The sequence below is a fragment of the Schistocerca piceifrons genome, chromosome 5, assembly GCF_021461385.2.
Source record: "Schistocerca piceifrons isolate TAMUIC-IGC-003096 chromosome 5, iqSchPice1.1, whole genome shotgun sequence".
Taxonomy (NCBI): Eukaryota; Metazoa; Arthropoda; class Insecta; order Orthoptera; family Acrididae; genus Schistocerca; species Schistocerca piceifrons.
In genome coordinates, this window is record NC_060142.1 from 588,266,631 (window position 1) to 588,288,617 (window position 21,987).

Sequence of the window (21,987 nt, forward strand, 5' to 3'; positions counted from 1 at the left end):
TATTTATAATTTGTAGAGATAGCAGATGGCAGTTATAAGAGTCGAGGGACATGAAAGAGAAGCAGCGGTTGGGAAGGGAGTGAGACAGGGTTGTAGCCTCTCCCTGATGCTATTCAATCTGTATATTGAGCAAGCAGTAAAGGAAACAAAAGAAAAATTCAGAGTAGGTATTAAAATCCATGGAGAAGAAATAAAAACTTTGAGGTTCGCCGATGACATTGTAATTCTATCAGAGACAGCAAAGGTCTTGGAAGAGCAGTTGAACGGAATGGACAGTGCCTCTTGAAAGGAGGATATAAGATGAACATCAACAAAAGCAAAACGAGGATAATGGAATGTAGTCGAATTAAATCGGGTGATGCTGAGGGAGTTAGATTACGAAATGAGACACTTAAAGTAGTAAAGGAGTTTTGCTATTTGGGGAGCAAAATAACTGTGATGGTCGAAGTAGAGAGGATATAAAATGTAGACTGGCAATGGCAAGAAAAGTGTTTCTGAAGAAGAAAAATTTGTTAAGATCGAGTATAGATTTAAGTGTCAGGAAGTCATTTTTGAAAGTATTTGTATGGAGTGTAGCCATGTATGGAAGTGAAACATGGACGATAAATAGTTTGGACAAGAAAAGAATAGTAGCTTTCGAAATGTGGTGCTACAGAAGAATGCTGAAGATTAGATGGGTAGATCACATAACTAATGAGGAGGTATTGAATAGAATTGGGGAGAAGAGGAGTTTGTGGCACAACTTGACTAGAAGAAGGGACCAGTTGGTAGGACATGTTCTGAGGCATCAAGGGATCACAAATTTAGCATTGGAGGGCAGTATGGAGGGTAAAAATCGTACAGGGAGACCAAGAGATGAATACACTAAGCAGATTCAGAAGGACGTAGGTTGCAGTAAGACTGGGAGATGAAGAAGCTTGCACGGGATAGGTAGCATGGAGAGCTGCAACAAACCAGTCTCAGGACTGAAGACCACAACAGCAACACAATCTTCCAAATGTCTTAAAGTATATGTCTGGGGTGAAGAATTGTATTAAAGAAAAACAAGGACAATAAAAGATACATACAAGCAGGAAACAGAAGTTTTCAAAATGGGCTGTTACAGAAGAACACCAAAAATTGTGTGTGTATATATGATAACTAATGAAGAGGTAATGAATCAAATGGGAGAAGAAGACATTTATGAATTATGGGCCAACTGCACTAAAATAAGGAATAAGTTGATAGAATACATCGTTAGGCACCAAGGAATAGTAACTTTTGTAATAGAGGGAAGTGTGGGGAGTAAAAACCAGAGAAGTGGACCGAGGCTTAACTACAGTAAACAGATCCGAGTAAATGTAGGCTGCAGAAGTTATGCGGTGGTTAAAAGGCTTACTAGTGTGGATAACTGCATCAAACCAGTCTTCAGTCTGAAAGCTACAAAAATAACATTTTCCAAATGACACACTTGTGGCGGTTATCGACCGCAAGAGTCGACCGCCTCATCTTCGAGAATGAACTTCATTGAAAACTGTTGATCTCAGTGTGTTACGAACTCTGTATTCGAGTGGATGTGTTTGTACCGACATGATTAAAATAAAGTTAATTCATTATAAACGAGTGAATACTTAATGTTGGGTTCGATATAACCGTATGTAACATCTCAATCCTCATACTGGTGACCCCGACGCTCACGAACGCTGCTTACGATGCCAGAAATGTGTACTGGAACATCGCCATGGACAAACAATGCAGCAACCCTTTGTCGGATTTCTACGTCCATCGATTTCGTATCGCGCTGCATCTGGATGCAGTGTACAGGAAGTGTAAATGGTGTGTAAATTCCCAACTCTTGTGTGAATCGTGCTTTTTGGTAACTTTCGTCACCTTCTCACACATCAACAATGCGACTGAGGCGCACACGTCATCCGTCGAAACCCACTCAACGTGTCGGTAATTTCACTTCCGGACAGTGCAGTGCTCCTTTGCCGATTAATTTGGACAATTTTGACTTGCTTTTGTGTAATGAATTAACTTTGTGCAGTGCTTCGACATCGGACAATCATGCCAAACAATGGACTGCAACAAACGGGGACTATGTTGCAAATCCCAGTTTGCACGAACTCTGAGCTACGGCTAAATCGCATGCCTGGTCAAATTCACAAACGCCCGTCACAGCTACCGTGTCTTCCGCGTCGCATGCAAATTCGTTCGACCCAGTTTCCGCACAGCCCGTCTTCCAGAGTTTGAATGTTCGCGCCAACTTTTCTGCCGCTTCTCCGCACTTGTCCCTCATTTGTAGCATTCAACTACCAGCATTACTCTCGGACCAACTTCCAATGTGGTTCATGGCCACGGAGTATATATTCTCCTCTTACGGCATCACCGACGAAAGTGAAAAATACCTCATACTCTTCAGGCACCTAAAGGACTATCATTATATAATTATGGACATTACCTGTGACAATTTGAGTGACAAGTACACCAGAGCGAAAGCCGCTTTAATTCAGCGCCTGTCACCAACATCACAGGAACAATTTCATCAAGGGCATCCTACCGATCAATGACAATGCACCAATTACATCGATGACAATGCCGGCTGTTTCTCAGTTCAACATTGCACGTGCCATGCCTCCCTCTACACAGCACCCGAGCTGCACCAACTCTGCTCGACCGCTACCGACAGCGACGTCACGGCCGCCGCCTGCTGGCTCACTGACCTTGACACAGTCAAAACAAACAGCTGCGCGACATACGATTCCGCCACAGCTTCCGCACCTACATCTTGTCAACAACTCGCTGACACTACGCATGCTTACTGCCCGGCCGTTCACTACTCGATCGCACCCGCAACTTGTTCACCCACCCCAGAAGACGATTTCAGTCGTATCAATGCTTCATACAGCAGTGAACGTGTTCTCACTCTGCCGCCGCTAGGTACTGAGTTTCACATTCGCGATCGCACACACGATCTCTCCTACTCAAACTGTTACGTCACTACTGTGCTGCTGACCTTGTCTTGTATACCAGGTTACCCTTTGCTAGAGACAGATTCTGATTTCGACTGTATCTTACTCAGTGATACACAGCAGACTGCTTCATGACAAACATTTTCACCTGAACAACTGCGACAGCTATGGGAGCAAATTGCGACATACAACTTGTTGGTACAAGATCAGTTACACATGCTGCAGCCGACACCGACCGAGCACGACATGCAATGAGATGCATTTTCGCCTGAACGTTTGCGACAGCTACGTGAGCAAATTGCGACATACAACTTGTTGGTGCAAGATCAGTTACACATGCTGCAGCCGACACCGACCGAGCACGACATGCAACGAGATGCTCCTGTCATTGTTCCGCCTCCGACTGCTGACAATCGTTCGCCGTTACTACCAGCTACAACTAGAACCCTGACAATCATGCTACGTGGATCTATGTCCCAGATGTCACAACTGTCATAACCACACCGCCTCAAGTGGAAATTCTACGTTACTGATGTGATACAAGCAACTTATTTACGCCGCTGCCACCTTTCCTTGGTAGTTCCAGACACTTCGTTTCTGTACCTCCGCAATGTACGACCAACACATCTGCCATTTCTGCTTCGACGAGTGAGCATCTTTCTGCTCCAACACATGACTGTGCAGCAGTTTCGCGCGAGTAGCTTGCAGCCTTACGACTCGACCGCAGTGCTGACAGCGACAGCACACACGCAGCTCCAGTTCCATTGAACTGTGTCCGCCTTTCCGCCATGGACCAGTAGTTCATCCGCCGATTCGACTTCTTTATGTTCACATTACGTCTCATCACCTTCCTTCTCCGACCATGGTTTCGCTGACCACGTCCGCCTTCCACCATCTCTCACCGTCGTCATGCCTCATGCACATGGCTCATGGCCACGCCCCCCAACCTTCGATCACGGCTGTTTCGCACATCAAAACACTGACACTGTCAACTCCGCTTGGAACATCCTGCCATCTACTGCTGTAACACACTCACTGTCCACGGACTCCGAGGTGACGCTTCCGTCTACACCGAAGTCATCCACCGCCAAGGTCAGTCATGTGTAGCTTGCTGTTTTCTCCTCTGCTGCAACATCAAGCACCTCTATAACTCTATCATTACTGCGAGTGTTCCTCATCCGGCATCTCTTACGCAACCTGTTAAGCCACAGCATGCTTGCTCCTTTATGTCATACGGCCAATATTAAACTGTTACCGGACACGCTGCAATTACCGCGGCACTCACCGGCAAATACTTTGGCAATACATCGCATCACATCTTCGACGCACTCTGCGCCTTTGATCGGATCAAAACCCCACTGCCCCGCATGGCCTTAGCACGACGATGTTCTCCCCACCGACACGCCGCTGCCTTCTGCTTCCACCGTGCCATCACCAGCATGGCACGGTCAAACTGTGGATGCCTTCCGCGCCTCCTTCCCTCCACTGGTCGTGCCTACCAAGACATCGAGGAACGGTCCGATCGCACCTTGCACTAGCACCTGCCACGACACGATCGGTCACGTGCACCTGCTTCATCGGCCGGGTGCACACACACCTCTCATCATCTTTACCGTGCTCCGCACTACCGATGGGGGCTCTGTGGCAGTTATCGACTGCAAGAGTCGACTGTCTCATCTTTGAGAACAAACTTCTTTGAAAACTGTTGATCTCGGTGTGTTCCGAACTCTGTATTCGAGCGGATGTGTTCATATCGACATGATCAAAGTAAAGTTAATTCATTACGAACGAGCGAATACTTAATGTTGGGTTCGATATTACCGTACGTAACATCTCGATTCCCATACACTAAATATTTTCATTATTCCTTAACTTAATACTAAAAGGTTAATATATGTTGTGGTGGTGATCAAAAGTGTATGCCTACAATGAGAGTAAAATAAAAACTGAAGAAGTAAATACGCAGCATAAAGCATGACGCAGAATGTCATATCATAGCAGTTACATTAAAAATACATGTATCCATACATTCAACTACTACACATTAGTATACAATAATAGCACTCACCAACAAACAGTTTGTCCAGAAGAGGTTTCAATGGTTCTTTCCTTTCCTGCTCAGCTTGATAATTAATACAAGGATCATCAAAATCAAAGTAACATCCTCCATTGGTTAAATCAGACACATAAGCAAGTAAAGTTGTTACATCAAGATTCAGGCACTGAATATCACTGAAATAAAAACAGTTTTTGAGTCCATGAAACAGAAACAACTTGCATGTCCCTAATTTTTATAATGTAATATAATAATGCAATGCAACAGAAATTGTATGTGTAGGAAATGACAGCCTATTAGCAACAACTGCTATGCGTAGTTAATTCATTTCATTTTTGTTTAATATACCTGACATGTGCTAGCAAACCATTTTTGTTTTCCTTTAATGAACTGCAGCTGAAAACTGTTGTGTTATGCTGATTCTGATTTTCTAGAGTTCCTTTAGATTCATCTTTATTTTTTTCAGACCAGTCAGATTCATTTCCTATACTCCTAACTGTAACACCAAGGTCAGTAAGGCACTTCACAGTTTCTTCATCCACACCACGTGTAAACACAAAAACAACCTGTAAATATGTCCATCATTATTCATTTGATTTTTTTAAAAATAGGCTTAATAACATGGTAAGAAGCACAACTATAAATATTTTGTTTAAATGTGGAGATGTGTGGAATATTCATTTTGCCAAATTAATTCTTGCAAATAAACCTACAATATAAAAAGGTTCTACTTCTCGTGTAGCAGTATGCATACACTTTAACACGATGTAACCTTTAACATGATGTAACTAGAATAGTTGCATTTGTAATCAGCTGTTCCTTTGTCTTGTGAGCTTCTAGTTCCACTATGTTCTTCCTTGTCTTTCCTGAAAGTTCTCACATCTGAGGTCTCCAGCCCTTGTTAGCTGTCATTTCTCAGTTAATTTTTCTCCTGTGCTGTCCTGTTGTGTCCCCTTGGCACATCATCGAGGGTAAATTTTCTATCTAATTTTTGGATTAATTGTTGAATAGCTCTTTTTTCTACAAATTATCACCCTTTAAAAAGATTAAGAACCATCAAGTTTCAAAAGTCTGCACAATTTATGTTTTCCCTTTCGTTCAAGAACATAGTTTCTGCTCTCAGGTAAGTCACTTTCTTTTATATATATAACTGTTTTTAATGACTGTAACCTTGACCAACACTTTAATGGCCACACTACTCAAATATCACCACTCTATCATGCAGGAATAAACAATAAAATAATGACCTCATTGACTGAATCATCTTAACACACAGGATATGATGTGGAAACTCCAAGTCAGAATGACAACAATATAAGGAAAAAATAGACCGCTACTTACTATAAAGATGACGCATTAAGTTGCAGCCTCTGCACACATGACCTGTACATGACGTGAACTTGCTTGTCTGAATGAAAGTGTATGCATTTCCTTTTGTGAAAAAGGCTTTGGCCAAACGCTACTGTGTTAGTGTCTTTTCATTGTGCCTGTTTGCAACTTCATCTATCGATAATAGAGAATACTTAAGAGTGTTTAAAGTTTACATGGAATTTTTACCAGACACGCATCGTTATGAAGATTTCTGAGGTGTGAAGCCAGGTGATAATGACTTATTGGTGCTATGTTTCAGCAACATACCTCATCACCAACATCAGGTACATCCTAATTGTAGATTGAACCTTTCATCTTTAAATGTGTTGTCTTCTCTCTTCCTTACACATGGCACAATACTGACACTGTTTCCATGTCTTTTGTGTGGTACACTTACTGGTACAATGTTGCAGGTGCTCTGTGCATAACAGGGATGGCGGTTACACTTGAAACAACTGGTTTCCAGTAATATTAATTTTTTCCACACCAGTTTAACCTGACTGTTAAAACTGCTCAAAATAACTGGTTTGTGAAATAATCAATTTCCAGTTTTTTATTCCCATTGTTTCCTATAATAAATGTAGAAATCTTGAACGAAGATTGAAAAATTTTTACTCTCAGTTTCAAGATACTACCAAAAAATCACCAATATTCTCCTATTGATTCTAATTTTTTGAAACTCTGCTGAAAAATGATGTAATCGGGGGTCATACCACCATTTGCGCATCATGAGTAGTCAAAACTGAGCAATGAAAACTGAGGTTGAAGAACTTGTATTTTTCGTGTTAATTTTTCCATTTTCAAGGGCTACAAGCAGAAAAAGGCATATTATGTAGTCACAGGCAGCGGATCAGCTACTTTCTGTTTTTATTGTATACTAATAATGAATTGAAGCAAGTTTTTAATTTATTGCTGTCACCACGGCTGAAATGATCCTGGCAGTGGGAGAGAAATTTGCAGAAAGAGTACACTGACTGATATGGGCAATATGGAGCATAGAAGAACTGCCCGAAAAATGGAAAACAGCTCTGATTTGTCCAATACATAAGAAGGGCGACAAACTGAAATGTGCCAACTATTGAGGAATCCCCCTGCTTAATGTCTACTAAAGATCCTGCCCAATTGCCTCATACATAGAATTCAGCCAGTGGCAGAATCAGTGATTGGAGAGTACCGGGGAGATTTCTGGCCAAGGCGATCAACAGTAGATCACATCTTCAGTCTCCAGCATCTCACTGAGAAACTGTGTGATATGGTAAATATTTGCATATTTTATTCATTAATTTTAAGAGGGTCTGTGATTGTATATATTGCAAGAGCATGCTCAGCTGTTTGAGGGAGTTTGGCATGGCAGAGAAACTCATCAATCTGATAAAGATCTGTCTGGATGAAACACGTGCAAAGGTGCAGATGGGAAATCGCGTAACTGAGAAATTTGAAATTGTGACAGGACTCAGGCAAGGAGATGGTTTGTCCCCTATCCTGTTCAACTTCGCCCTCAAGAAGATTGTATGCGAGGCCTTTCAAGAGAACAAAGGGATTGGAATTGAAGGAAAGAGACTAGCATACTTAGCCTATGCAGATGACATCTGTTTAATCTCTAGGTCTGAAGAGGAGTTGGAGACAATGACCAGCACACTAAAGAAGGCTGCCAGCAATTTTGGGCTAAACATAAATGAAGCCAAGCAGAGTACCTCGCTATGATGCATTGTCAGACTGCTGGTCATCTACAATCACTGCAGGTGGGAGACCTGTGCTACAAAAGAGTGCATGAATTTAAATACCTAAGGGCACTTTTCAGTGAGAACTTGTCATGTGAAGCAGAGATCAATGTGAGAATACAAGCAGGAAAGCGATCTTACCACAGCCTAGCACAACTGCTTCGGTGCAGGTCTCTCTCCAGACAGTTCAAGATTCGACTATACAAAACCCTGATCCAACCTGTTGTTCTATATGGCTGGGAGACATGGGGTATCCAGAAACAGGACTTCCATAAGCTCCTCAATATTGAGAGAAAAGTGCTTCGGAAGATCTTTGGTCCGGTTCTGGATGCAGACACAGGGGAATGGGGGATCAGACACAACCAAGAGCTTGAGGAACTATACCAGCAGCCCAACATAGCAGGAACTGTCAAAGCCAAACGAATGCAGTGGCCCGGCCATGTGGCTTGGATGGAAGATCACAGATAGCCTCAGAAGCTCCTGGCTTTCACACCTACAGGAAAGAGACCACCAGGGAGATCCAAGAAGCATTGGAGGGATGGCCTCCACAAAGATTTAAACCATGCATCAATAGATGTGGACAGATGGCAGATAGCAGCAATGGACAGAATACAATGGGGGAGGAAACTTGTAGTAGCTTTCGGTCCACTGGGCCTGCTCAAGAAGAAGAAGAAAAGAAGACTAATTTATTTTCTCTTTTATTATTTCATACAAGTGACAGACAAAGCTTTAATCTTTTAAAGCATATGAAGCACTGTACATCACTTTGAAAAGATATATCCAGACTAGGATTAGTGTCATCCTGCAATACAATGGATGTCCAGCAGGGCCAAGTCTTGTGCACTGCACATACATGCTTACCTTAAGCTACAACACACAACAAAGTGATAATATTTCTTCATCAATCCTGTACCATTTCTTATGCCATGTGTTTGTTGCTTGTTTCTGTCAGCATTGTTATTAAAATAGCACCGATCGCTTTTCCCATTTTCTATAACAACACAATATTTCAAACCAATCCTAATTTTATGTTTAAAAATTACTCCTTTTTTTATAAAAGTTTTATTTTAGAACTGCTGCTATGGCTAATCACTATTTTGGTTTGTTACTCAGTTATACTTAAAAAAAATAAAAGATAACTACTATAAATGAGACCAAAACCCCCGAGTATCAGTTATTCAGAACTAAACTACCAGGATCAGTTTTAATGTTCAGTTTTTCTCGTCCCTAGTATGTAACCTGCTCCTGCTTGAGTTACTATGTATGCAATATATTTCACTTTTCCTCCCATCCATTAAGTGCCATAGTTGATGTTATCTTTTAAGTTAGTTTGTATTCCATGACCACCAGTTTTTTGTTCACAGTCCACTCGCTGTTGAGAGTGTTAAGAGAACAGGTTTAATGTGGTCCACTTAATATCCATTGCTTGGACATGACAGCAGTAACTGATGCTCCGAACAGAGAGGTTTCATCAGGTATGTATAAGTTAGGGAAAAAGAGCTTCACCGAGGTTTTCCTACATGTAAATCAACTCACATATCAACAACACAAATTATGTGAAACAGAACTTCTCCATCTGTTTGAAATGTGGAAAAAGCTTCATTCTTTCAGGAAATTGCTCTCTGTATCTTCCTGGATATCAAAGGAGATTTTAACAACACAACCTAGAGCTGCAGAATAGCACAGCATTGCAATCATCATATGCAAATGGATTAAGACCATTTTAAGCAGAAGAATGGTACAAGCCACCATGATGAATGATGATAATAGTGATCAACACCACACGGGGGTGTCTGCAAGGAGAGGTTTTGTCCCCACTACCGTGGAACCTAGTGGTGAATTAACCCACTAAAATTAAATACTATCCAAAGGTCAGTTGTAAGAAAACTGTTGTGCTGCCATTTATGATGAAGGCGATCCAGTTCACATACTGGAATCTCAAGCTCCTAGACGGAAGTCTACTAGTATAGTGGATAGCGAAGTATGTAGGGATAAATCCAGATGTGAAACTATTATGAAACCCTCACGTAAAGAATATATGTTGCAAGGTGAAAGATAACTAAAGAGGTAATGAACAAATAATGAAAAGATCATGAATTTGATCCTCTGAAAATCTGTACACACACTGGATTGAAGCTGTTGAAAGTTGTGATCTTGATTTGTTCATTTCCTCTAGCTATGACCTCTCAAAAATATGTGTGGTACAATGACAAACCCTTTCCTTACGAATCTGAAAGCTGGTTGACTTAGTTTCAGAGAGCCAACCAGGAAGCGTTTCTCAAATGTTGTTCACGTTTCTAAGATGGCGGCATTAGGTGTTGCTATTAATGTTGCTCACGAATAAAATGCAACAGTACTTGTAAACAAAAAGAATTTGTAAAGAAAATGAGTGGAAGATAATGAAAGGAAGAGGTTAAGAAACAATGGAAAAGAATATAAATCCCAAAAAAATAAGATTGTGCCCGAGAAAGTATTTCGTAGTGCCAGTGATCCATAGTGCAAAACTAGTTTCTACAAATATTCAACATTGAATGAAGAACAGAATGAGGGATATATATTGAGTTTTATTGTTTGGGAGATTATAATAAGCAAAATGCTTATTTATTTGAATTAGTGTGGCCTAACAAGTGCAAAAAAGTGTATCCAAAGAAGAGGAAGGTTCCAATAGTAAGTCAGAGGAATGTTTCTTTCAGGTATTTCATTCATGACACTCCAGTTGCTGAAGCTGAAGTGTGTAGGACTGCATTTTTAGCTGTTCATGTCATTTCTATTAAACGTTTGAAGATTGTCTGTAGCAATGAAGAAAGTGACGAGAGTGTCATGAATCTACAGCACATGTATCTGTACATACATGTAGACGGGACAGAAGAGGCAAGCATTCTAACAGACCTCTTGCCATTGATAACAAGAGAAAAAATAAGGTTAAAAATCACATTGAAATGTTTCCAAGGTACACATCACATTATAGTAGAACACAGAATCCGAACAAGTCCTACATAACCTCTGCTCACTCGATTGCTGGAATGTATCATTTGTACTGTGAAGATCTTAAAAATACAGATGAAGTCCCAGCGAAACAACATGTGTATGAAACCATTTTCAACGCACAATATAATATTGGTTTTAAACTGCCATCAAGTGATACATGTCGTATTTGTGATTCTGCTGGAGTACCTAATAACATCAAATCCACAGACATCAAACTACACCTTGAGAAAGCTGAAGCTGCATATAGTGCCCTGAATAGCGACTCAAGTGAGTCAAAACAGGATGGTGCATGGACTTACAACAAGCGTTGCCAACACCACATATTTTGACAGAATCAGTTTTTTATAAGAGATAACTTTGGACATATAATTTATGTATTCACCATTGTAGTGATGAGAAGGCAGTGATGTGCGTCTGGTCCAAGAATGATGCATCTAAAGGGGCCGATGAAGTAGCTAGCTGCATTTTAAATGCTTTAGACTAGGTGGAGGAAGAACGTCATCAAAGGCTCATCATTTATTCTGATTTGTGTGTTGGACAAAATAAAAACTATATTATCCTAGGTCTGTGGTTGTGGTTTTGATGTTGTTGAGCACAAATTTCTCCTCCCTGGTCACATGTTCCTGCCATATAACAAGGATTTTGGAGTTATTGAGAAGCTGAAAAGAAAGACACAGGCTGTGTACACTATAGAAAAATGGGTTGAACTTATGAGAAAGAGCAAGCAAACGAACCCATGCATTGTGGTTGATGAAGAAACACAACTTCGTGTCTTTGTTGTCTATAATGAACAGTATCATCAAATGTAACGTTACTGCTGACAAAAAGCCTGCAGACATCAGAAACGCAATGGCGTTTAGATTAGTGAGTGGTGAACATTCTGTATATATCAAATATTCACACAATCAAACTGAGAAACCTGTGCGAGTTAGTTTACAGAAGTGTCATGGACAATTTATGAAGCTTGCAGACTGCCAGTTAGTTCCTAAGTATCCAAATGGACGTCAAATTAAGGTAGCAAAGTTCAAGGGCCTTCAAAGTTTACTGCAATTTGTGCCTCCAATATATGCAAGTTTTTTCAGTCATTGATAAATGATGGTAGTGACGATACAATAGAACAGCAAAACACTGATGAGGAGTTTGACTATTAATGACATGCTATGTAATGTGTCTACATGTCAAGGATTTCATTTTCTGTACTTTAAACTGTAATAAAGTGGCTTAATATTTAATAGTATTTGCAGAACACCATCTAGTTACTGTAACAACTGTTGGTATCACAGCAGGAGTTCACATTACCATACAAAATCATATTTCCTTGATTCCCATTTCCTGACATGACATATTTTGGTGCCAAGTGCCCCTTTTCCACTGGGCCCCTCATTTTTGTGCTCTTTTATTTCATGAACTGTTCTTGTTTTAAGATTGGCCACTTCATTTTCATCAGATTTCCTCTTTTTAAGATTTCTACTCTTTTTGATGAAGCATTCTTCACAGCTAGTGTCACTGATTGATTTTGCAATGTCCACCCTCAGCTGCTTCTCACTATTAAGTAAACGACTGTAACAACTGTATAGCACTGTAAAAAATTCTTTCTGCAACAGCTGTATCTTCTTCTAATTTTTGAACTAAAATTGCTTTATTAACACAAACGCCTCTTCCATCTGCAGCATTTCCATGAAACATGCATCGAAGCTTCTTCATGAACTTGATGAAGTCATGGTTCACACTTAGCAGTAAATTCATCAGGAAGTGATCAAGTTTTTCCTCCTTAGGATTGAATTGTTCAGTTTTTTGAATATTCACAAAATTTAAAGTATTCTCTCTTCACAATGTCAGCTGTTGATGGAGTCATATGTATTTTGACACAAATTTTTCCAGTGCACTTGCCACTCAAGAATTTCTCAAAATGATGCTCTGCTTAACTTTGGATGATAAACATAAGCCACCTTTGACTACCTTTAATTTCAAAGGACTCTGCTTTGCAATTTTCAGATACAGATTTTGAAAAATACCTTTGCACCTATTTCTGAAAATAAGATTAACTTTTCCACGTAGTTCTTGCTAGCAGCAGTGACACCAAATTGAATCTCTACATAATGACTTGTTTTACAGCTACATAATTTAGTAACATCAATAGCAAGTAATTTGCTAGAATTTTTCATAACAGTTTTCTTTTTGAACTGAGAAGCAATGCTATACATTAAACTGAACAAATCTTTGTACAAAAACGGGATGATAGAGTCATTTGACTGATATTTAGTTACAAACCCCTCAAGGTCAACTGATAATGATACAATAAATTGAAGTTCTGCACAAAGAAATTTATCTTCTTACTGATGTTTAATATTTTCAAAGTTTCTACTTTCAGGTGGTCTTTTATGTACTTCAGCAACTACTTCTTCAAATGTGGAATAAGTTCAAGTGCTTTCTTCATGTATTCAATATTTCTTGTCCATCTTATAGAACATATTTGATTGGAAATTTGGAAACCCCAGTGATATCTGAGAAGGTTCCCCTCTTTGAGGGAAAATCCTTCAATAAGTACCAGATAATCTAAGAAATTCATGAAAATTCCAACCACTTTTATTATGAGCAATTTTAAAAGCTCCGTTCACTACATGAAGTGAGCAAATGCCATAATGAAACATTTGTGGTTGATTACTTTTTTCATTGATTAGAAGCCTTGCAGATAATGTAACATCTTCAAGTTCACATTTGGCCCATGCATTGAAATTTCAATTATAGGTATGTTCTTAGGTGACAAATTCAAACTATTCAGACACTCCAGGAAACTTGACTGAAAATCAGAATATGTGGCAGATTTCAAAAATATAAATGTTAAATATCTTCTAGAAGTAGACTGCTTTTATTCATCCCAGAAACAAATCATCAAATCTGTCTGTTCCTTTTGGACAACTTAGTTTAAACTCTCATCATATGACACACAGAAGAACCCAACTTCCCTGGCTATGTTAGCTAGGAGATTCTGGAAATAAGGGCCAAGTCCATAAGTAATTATATATGACAACTTACCCTTGCATAACTATATTTCTTTGGCAATCACACTATCAGGAAACATAATTTGTAATTTGCCCAGTGCAGTCTAACACACGGCTTTCTGGGTGGGAAGGAGCGCCTGGTCCCCGGCACGAATTTGCCTGGCGGATTTGTGTCGAGGTCCAGTGAACCGGCCACTCTGTGGATGGTTTTTAGGTGGTTTTCCATCTGCCTCGGTGAATGCAGGCTGGTTCCCCTTATTCTGCGTCAGTTATACTATGTCGGCGATTGCTGCGCAAACAAGTTCTCCACGTACGCATACACCACCATTATTCTACCACGCAAACATAGGGGTTACACTCGTCTGGTGTGAGACCTTCCCTGGGGGGGTCCACTGGGGGCCAAACTGCACAATAACCCTGGGTTTGGTGTGGGGCGGCGGGGTGGTGAAGTGGACTGCGATAGTCGTCTTGGGGTTGTGGACCACTGCGGCTGCGGCGGGGGACGGAGCCTCTCCATCGTTTCTAGGTCCCCGGCTAACATACAATACAATACAATACTGTCTTATCATCAACTAAAAAATATTTCATTGAGTTTGTTTTATAACTCTCTTCAGCTGAAGTTCTAGCAATTGTAGCAGGAGCAAGTGATTGTAATTCATTACTGCTATTCAAATTCTGTTCAGAAGAAACTTGCGACTGTGCTGGCACTGTTTTTACTACACCAAAAAACAACTTGTTTTGTTGCCTTGAAACTAGTGAATGAACCACTGCTGGATGTCTCTTTCATGTGCTCATACACATGAAATGCCACTGGTTCTAATTTCAAAGTCAGATTTGCACAAAATGCTCGACAGAGGTAGGTATAGTTCATGAGTAATACTAATATGATGTGGGAAACGTTTTGGCTAGCGAGTAATAAATTTTACTGTGATTGTCCTTTACACCATTAAAAGGAGATTAAATTACAATAATTTTATGTTAACTATTAAAAAATTTTAAGGAAATGTCTTTCCAAAAAAATGCAGATTTAAGAGATTTAAACTGCAATGGGAGTGGACAAATTAAAAAAACAGCTGTTCTAACTGATAATCCTCCAGCAATACATGAGATGGCAGCACTTTCATGGGCAGAGCTATAATTTGTAAGTCATTTCCACTATGTGTATACACCACACATAGCTCAACAAAGTCACACCTCCAAATTTCTCAATTTCCCCTCAAGGTTGCAAACCGCAGTAGCAGAGGCTTTGCTGACATGGCTTGCACAGATGGACACTTAAGTCCTCTACACATAACAAAGACTTTTAATAAGTTCTGATGAATCCTTATATATATATTTTTTTTTATTAAATGGACTGCTGGATACAACATTTTTTGAGGTAGCTCTAACTTGCTACACCCTTCTAGAACCACACCTGACTGACATACAAAACGAAATTCATGACCATCAACTGAATTTCTTTACCTTTTCATTACTTTCATGACCACTTGACCATTTTCATTACTTTTTCATGACCTGTAGACACCATGCAATAAGCCAGCCGATGTGGTCGAGCAGTTCTAGGCGCTTCAGTCTGGAACCACGCAACCGCTATGGTCGCAGGTTCGAATCCTGCCTCGGGCATGGATGTGTGTGACGTCCTTAGGTTAGTTAGGTTTGAGTAGTTCTAAGTTCTAGGGGACTAATGACCTCAGATGTTAAGTCCCATAGTGCTCACAGCCATTTGAACACCATGCAATAAACCTTTCAGAGTAACAATTGGAAGAAGGAAGCAGCTGCATCATTCAGGAGACATAGTCTGGTTTACTGATGGGTAGAAAACAGATGAAGGTGCTGGGTCCAGAGTATATGGGCTGCAGCCTAGACTGGAGAGGGAAATCTCTCTAGGGAAGCTGGCCACAGTACTTCAGGCAGAAATATCTGCTATGAAACGTGCCCATGGGAGAATTTGCATACATGCTACAACATTTATTCACACAGCCAAGCAGCTCTAAAACCTCTATCAACCCCTGCAATGAGATCAAAGATTGTTGCAGAATATCATGAAGCCCTAGTGAGACTCGCAGAAAGCAATGGGGTAAACCTGCTGTGGGTCCCTGAACACACAGGAATTAGTGACAAAAAACTGGATCTATGATCCAAAAACAAAACACAGTAAGCTAACGATGCCTGAGCCTTGTTTCAAGATAAGTTCTGTAATTCTGGAACTCAGCAGGAGACAAATGAAGAACATGGTGGGACTTATGAGTGGTCATGGGAACTTTAAGAAAACACCTACAAACAGTGGGTATAGAGGAAGAAGTCCATAAGTGTAGACTATGAGGTGAGGTGGAAGAAACCACACCACACTTAATCTCCCAATGTGAAGCAATGGAGGAAATGAGAAACACAATATTCAGATCATTATGTCCTGAAGAAATCATGTCTAATAAGGAAATAGTAAACTGTCTCATACTGCTTTTTGAGGGCACTGGCTTTACTAGGATCATAGGGAGCAAAACCCCACAATAAACTCATTTTAGGTGTGGGCAGCAGTGGGCTAAGACCAATGTTGATTTTGTTTCCATGTGTTAGTTAGATCAAATCAGATCTAGGCTTTTGATATTGTTGATTCTACTGAATAATCTAGAATCTTTAGGAATGAGAAGCATAGTTACTGACTTGTTCGAATCATAATTAGGAGAGAGAGTATGAAGACTTAACACAAACCTCAAATAATGCTAAAGTTTTAGTGAAGCAGCTAACATAACCAAAATGTATTTATACAGGATTTCACCAAGGTAGCATACTAGGACTAACATTTCCCAATAGTAAAAACACACAATGGAACACTCAGCATGGAATAACAACAATATGGGAAGGATAGACTCCTATTCACCACATAGGGGAGGCATTGAGTCACATACAGGCATAATGAAAGAGAAAATATTCAGCTATCAGACTAACCCCTTCATCAGGCGTAGAAAACTCACTTCACACATGCACAGTTCCCACAAACATGGCCACTGTCATCTTCAGGCACTAAGGCTGACTGCGACTGTATCTGAGGTAAGCAGCAATCTTTGCTGGAGTGGGTAGTGGGCAATCTTTGCTGGAGTGGGTAGTGGGGGTATAGGGGAAGAACAAAAGATTAGACTGTACTGTTCCATCAACATCAAGGTCATTAGGGATGGAGCACAAGCTCCTTTTCTTGTCAAGGATTGGGGAGGAAAATGGCCATGCCCTTTCAAACAAACCATTCCATCATTTGCCTGGAGTGATTTCAGAAACCATGAAAAATGTAAATCTGGATGGCCGAACACAGAGTTGAACTGTCGTCTTCCCAAATGTGAGTCCAATGTGCCAACCACTTTGTCACTTTGTTCAGTCCAGATATAGAAAAGGAATGGGGTAGGGAGGGAGAGCACAGTAGAGATGGTGAAAAGTGTTAGTGCAGCCTGTGAAAGCATGAAGTACATGGTGGAGACACGGTAGGGCTGCTAGTGCAGCATCAGGACACCATGCTGGGGGGGAGGAGGGGGGGGGGGGAGTAGAGAAGGGAAAAGGACTATGCAGGTCCATTAGTGGGATAGAAATTGTGGGTAGTACTGGAGTGGGAGCAGATAAGAGGATATGCAGGTGGAGGATAGGCACTAGTGAAGGCTGAGGCAAGCGTGTTAAGGGAATGAAGGGTATGTTGGAACAGAATGCCAACTTCAGAAAAGGCGGTGGTGGTAAGAATCCAGACATCACAGGCTGTGAAATAGTCATTCAAGTCATAGCTGTGAAATAGTCATTAAAGTCATATGTGTGGGAGAGCAGTCTCAGCAACTGGCTGCTTCAGCTGTCTCCTGGCCACAGTTTGGTGGTATTCATTCATGTGAACAGACGGCATGTTAGTTGTCATGTCCACATAGACTGTGGCACAGTGGCTGCAGCTAAGTTGGTAGATCACATCCTTGGTTGCTTTCACAGGTGGCCCTACCTTCGATGGGTTAGGAGATGTGTGACAGAGATGGAGTAGGCAATAATGGGAAGATGGATGCATCTACGGTCTACTGCAAGGATATGAGCCATGAGACCAGGGGGTGGGAGCAGGTGTGGAATAAGGATAGACAACACTATTGCACAGGTTGGGGTGGGCAGCAGAATGCCACTCTGGAGGGGGGGGGGGGGGGTAGTGAGGGGGATACTTCTCATTTCAGGACATGGTGAGAGGCAGTCAAAATCCTGGTGGAGAAAGTGATTCAGTTGTTACAGTCCTGTGCATGAGGCCACTGAATATATCTGGTGATGAATAGGAACATCATGCAGATGAGGCAGAGAAATGTCCTGGTAAGGCTGTCAGGAGCTTTGAACACCATGTCAGTGTAATAACTCTGCATGGTGCTTTTAACCTTCTGTATCAACATAACCATTTGGTTTTGGGCTGCAGTGTACTGGCTAAGGAGGGTGAGGCAGGATAAGGTAATCGAGATCACTGGACAGAACATCACCGAGAAGCACCAAGTCATTAAATGGCAGGTGGATACCTGGCAAATGGAATGGGAGCTAACCTATAAGGGCCATAGGGCTTATCATTTCTTCCCGGTCATCAGGAAACATCTGAGACTGAGTCACATCACTCCCAGTCAGGGTATGGTTCACTTTCTGACAGGTCACAGCCCTTACCATGCGCACTTACTCCATGTATGCTATAGCCAGAGTGCTGCTTATACATGTGGGGAACATGGATCCCCAGAACACACATTTTTTCACTGTCACCAATACAGAGCAGCACACCTGACACCAACGCCAGTACAACAATGACATTATATGGGGAATAAGGGACAAAGACAAATGAGAGATAATAAATAAAATCGCTGATGATGCCTCAAGGACATTACATGACGAATACAGACAGACAGAACACAGCAACATGCACAAAGGACTTAAGATAGTATTTCCAATTTTTACACCAACACAGACAGCACACACTCATTCAAACAGCAATCACTTTCACCAACAAGTATAGCAGATAATCTTACAAAACATCTAGAATTATTAAAGTGAGAATAATGAAACAATTTTTACCCCATGAGGAACACTTATCGTAAACTTGTATTGTACTATTTGCAGTGCAAGTTTTAAAAGTTGGTGACCTTACCCAATGGACATGAAACTTTTCTGTTTGCTCTGCATCATGCTCATGAATATTAAAATTTTTAATTATGTTTTTTATTTCTCTCCATCACATTGACAAGTTTCTAATATACACAGGAAAAAGCGAGGATTGGTCACAGTTTAAAGACTTTCTGTTTGTTGAGCCTGTCGCATCACTTACAATTCCTTTCTGAGTTAAGAAAAATGACTGAACTAGGTGGCATATTAGTGCTGAATATAATTCCAGACAGCAGGATGCTGTGCAAAGTGGGGAGAAGAGTACATTTGGAAAGATGATGTCGATTTTGATCCCATGGTGGCATATGCCACCTGGGGTATAGCAGATAATACTGATAATGTCTTCAACATCATGTGCCAACAGATAGCACAGTGGCATAGCTACCAGAGTACCATCTGCGTCTACCTTTTAATAGGGAATGCTCACAGCCAGAAGGCTCACTGTGGTGCAAACATGTGAAGCTGCATTCATGCTTCCTACAACGGGTGTCAACGAGGTCAAATTGTGGCTGCCCACATGGCAGGTGGTCCTTTTGCAAAATTGCTGCATCAGTTGTGCAATGATGCTGGTGTCAGTGGTCACAAGAACATTTCCACACCTCCATGCAGCACAGATGTCTGCCAGGATTGTTGTACTGTAAGGGCAGCAATGGCAGATCACACAGTTACCACAGCACAAATAAGAGCACTTGTGAGGCAAGACGTGTCACACAAGCTGTGGAAAACTGGTTATTAGCAGTGGGACTACGCACATGCACACTTCTAGCCAGTCTTCCACTCATGCTGTGGCATCGACATACATGGCTTGACTGGTGCCATCAGAGGATCACTTGGAAGATGGAATGGCAAGGCACGGTCTTCAGTGATGAAAACGGACTCTGCCTGCATACAAGTGATAGTCGTTTGCACATATGGTGTAGACCAGGTGAGTGTTGTCTCGTGGAATGCATTCATTCAGAACACACTGGCCTCACCTCACACCTTGTGGTCTATGGTGTGATAAGCTGGAACTCTTGTTTACCTTTGGTGTTTCTGGAGGGGGTGTTAACCAGCACTTGGTATCTGCAGAATGTTATTAGACCAGTTCTTTTGCCATTCTTGTAACAGGAAGGCGATGTATTGTTCCAACAGGATAATGCTCTACTGTCCATAAAACTCGACATTTCTTCAAGACATGCAGCAACTTCCCTGACCAGCACAATCTATCAAGCATGTGTGGGACATCCTGGACAAGAAATGACTTGTGCCACACATCAATCAACAACACTTACAGAACTAAATGAACATGTCGAGTAGGCATGGAATTACGTATCTCAGGACAGTATTCACCATCCATACAATTATCTGGATGCCAGAGTCAGTGCCTGATGCCAGAGTCATCATCTGCATTGCCAGCCGTGGAGGCTACACCACATACTGATAAGGGTGTTTCAGTATGGGTCGACACCTGGTACCTCAGAAGTGCCTTTGCTACTGATCTGTAATTTTAATCATTTCATGTACTTCTTATGGGCTGTTGCAACAATTAAATCTTGAGTGAATTGGAAACCTCTAAAAGGGTGTACTATTTTTTTTCTGGCAGTGTATTTTATTTAGTGTTCCATTGGTACTAAACACAGTGAAAAATCATGTGCTCTGTGATAATAGAGGTGTCATTGCACTGAGTCAAAACAGGGTGCATCACACTTGAACTAAACATATTGACGTGAGGCACCACTATAGTCATGAATTAATGAATGGAGGAAGTTCAGTTTCAAGTTATCAGTACCGACAAGCAGCAAGTCAATTTGTTGATGAATGTACTGACAAGTATTAAGCATCAGAGATGCTGTGAACCACATGGAACTTGCAGTTTACGAATTAACATCCTGAGCTGAAAACTTGTTGGGGGGTGAGGGGGGAGAGACAACTGACATCTTGCTGTGGTTCATTCTTTTCATCTTTGGTCTCTCTTGTAATTATAACAGTACAAATATTTAAGTCAGATTCTGAATAACTACGGAAGGGATCAACAGGTTAACTAATTAAACACTTATAATTTGCCAACATTACAAGAAACAATAAGATATGGACAGGGAATCAAAAACAATAAGATATGGACAGGGAATCAAAAACAACAGTTGTCCAGATATTCAACTCAGAACAAATATTTGATTATGACATTGAAATGACAGACATCAGCTTTTCAGAACACAATACAATTTTTTTTCTTTTTTTTGCAAATCCATAATAGTTTCATGTTGCATCCAGAGACAATGAGAAGTATATATTTTATGAATAAAAGCCAGTTGTCTGGTTGACAGTCTGTATTTCAGTTTTTTAGGCTTCATTTCTGAAATACATATCAAAGTGAAAGCTCCATCATCAGGGAGTGCACACAAACAAAACATCATCTTTAGAATGGATAATAATCACTACAGGAGTACCACAGGGACTGATATTGGGATCACTCTTGTTCTTGTTTTTATATATGACCTACCACCATAAATTTAAAAAGCCAGTTCCCTCTGCTGACAATGCAAGTATTAGAATCAAGTCTGACCATACCAATGGACATAATGTACGAGTGTAAATCAATAAACAAAACACAGCATTCTGCATCAGGGGTACCCAACCTGCAGCCTACTTGCAACCTATAGCAAGTATCAAAGTGGTCCAAGTAGTAAGCATCCACCCCAAGACTGGCAAAAAAGAAACTTTCCAAAAAATTCTATTTATGTGAAATTATGATAAATTGAATATTTTCAATATGAAAATCC

The 21,987-nt window shown here is 40.8% G+C and overlaps 1 protein-coding gene across 5 annotated transcripts in view; it reads right to left on the bottom strand.

Moving 5' to 3' along the window:
• The window catches only part of LOC124799239 (UPF0415 protein C7orf25 homolog), a 180,452-nt gene that overhangs the window by 53,595 nt on the left and 104,870 nt on the right, over window positions 1–21,987 (bottom strand). For all 5 annotated transcript variants that reach the window (XM_047262784.1, XM_047262779.1, XM_047262782.1 and 2 more), the window contains 2 exons: window positions 5,356–5,573; window positions 5,020–5,183 (listed from right to left, as the gene is read on the bottom strand). In XM_047262784.1, coding sequence (XP_047118740.1) covers window positions 5,020–5,183; window positions 5,356–5,573 — 382 coding nt within the window. The remainder of the gene's footprint in view (window positions 1–5,019; window positions 5,184–5,355; window positions 5,574–21,987) is intronic.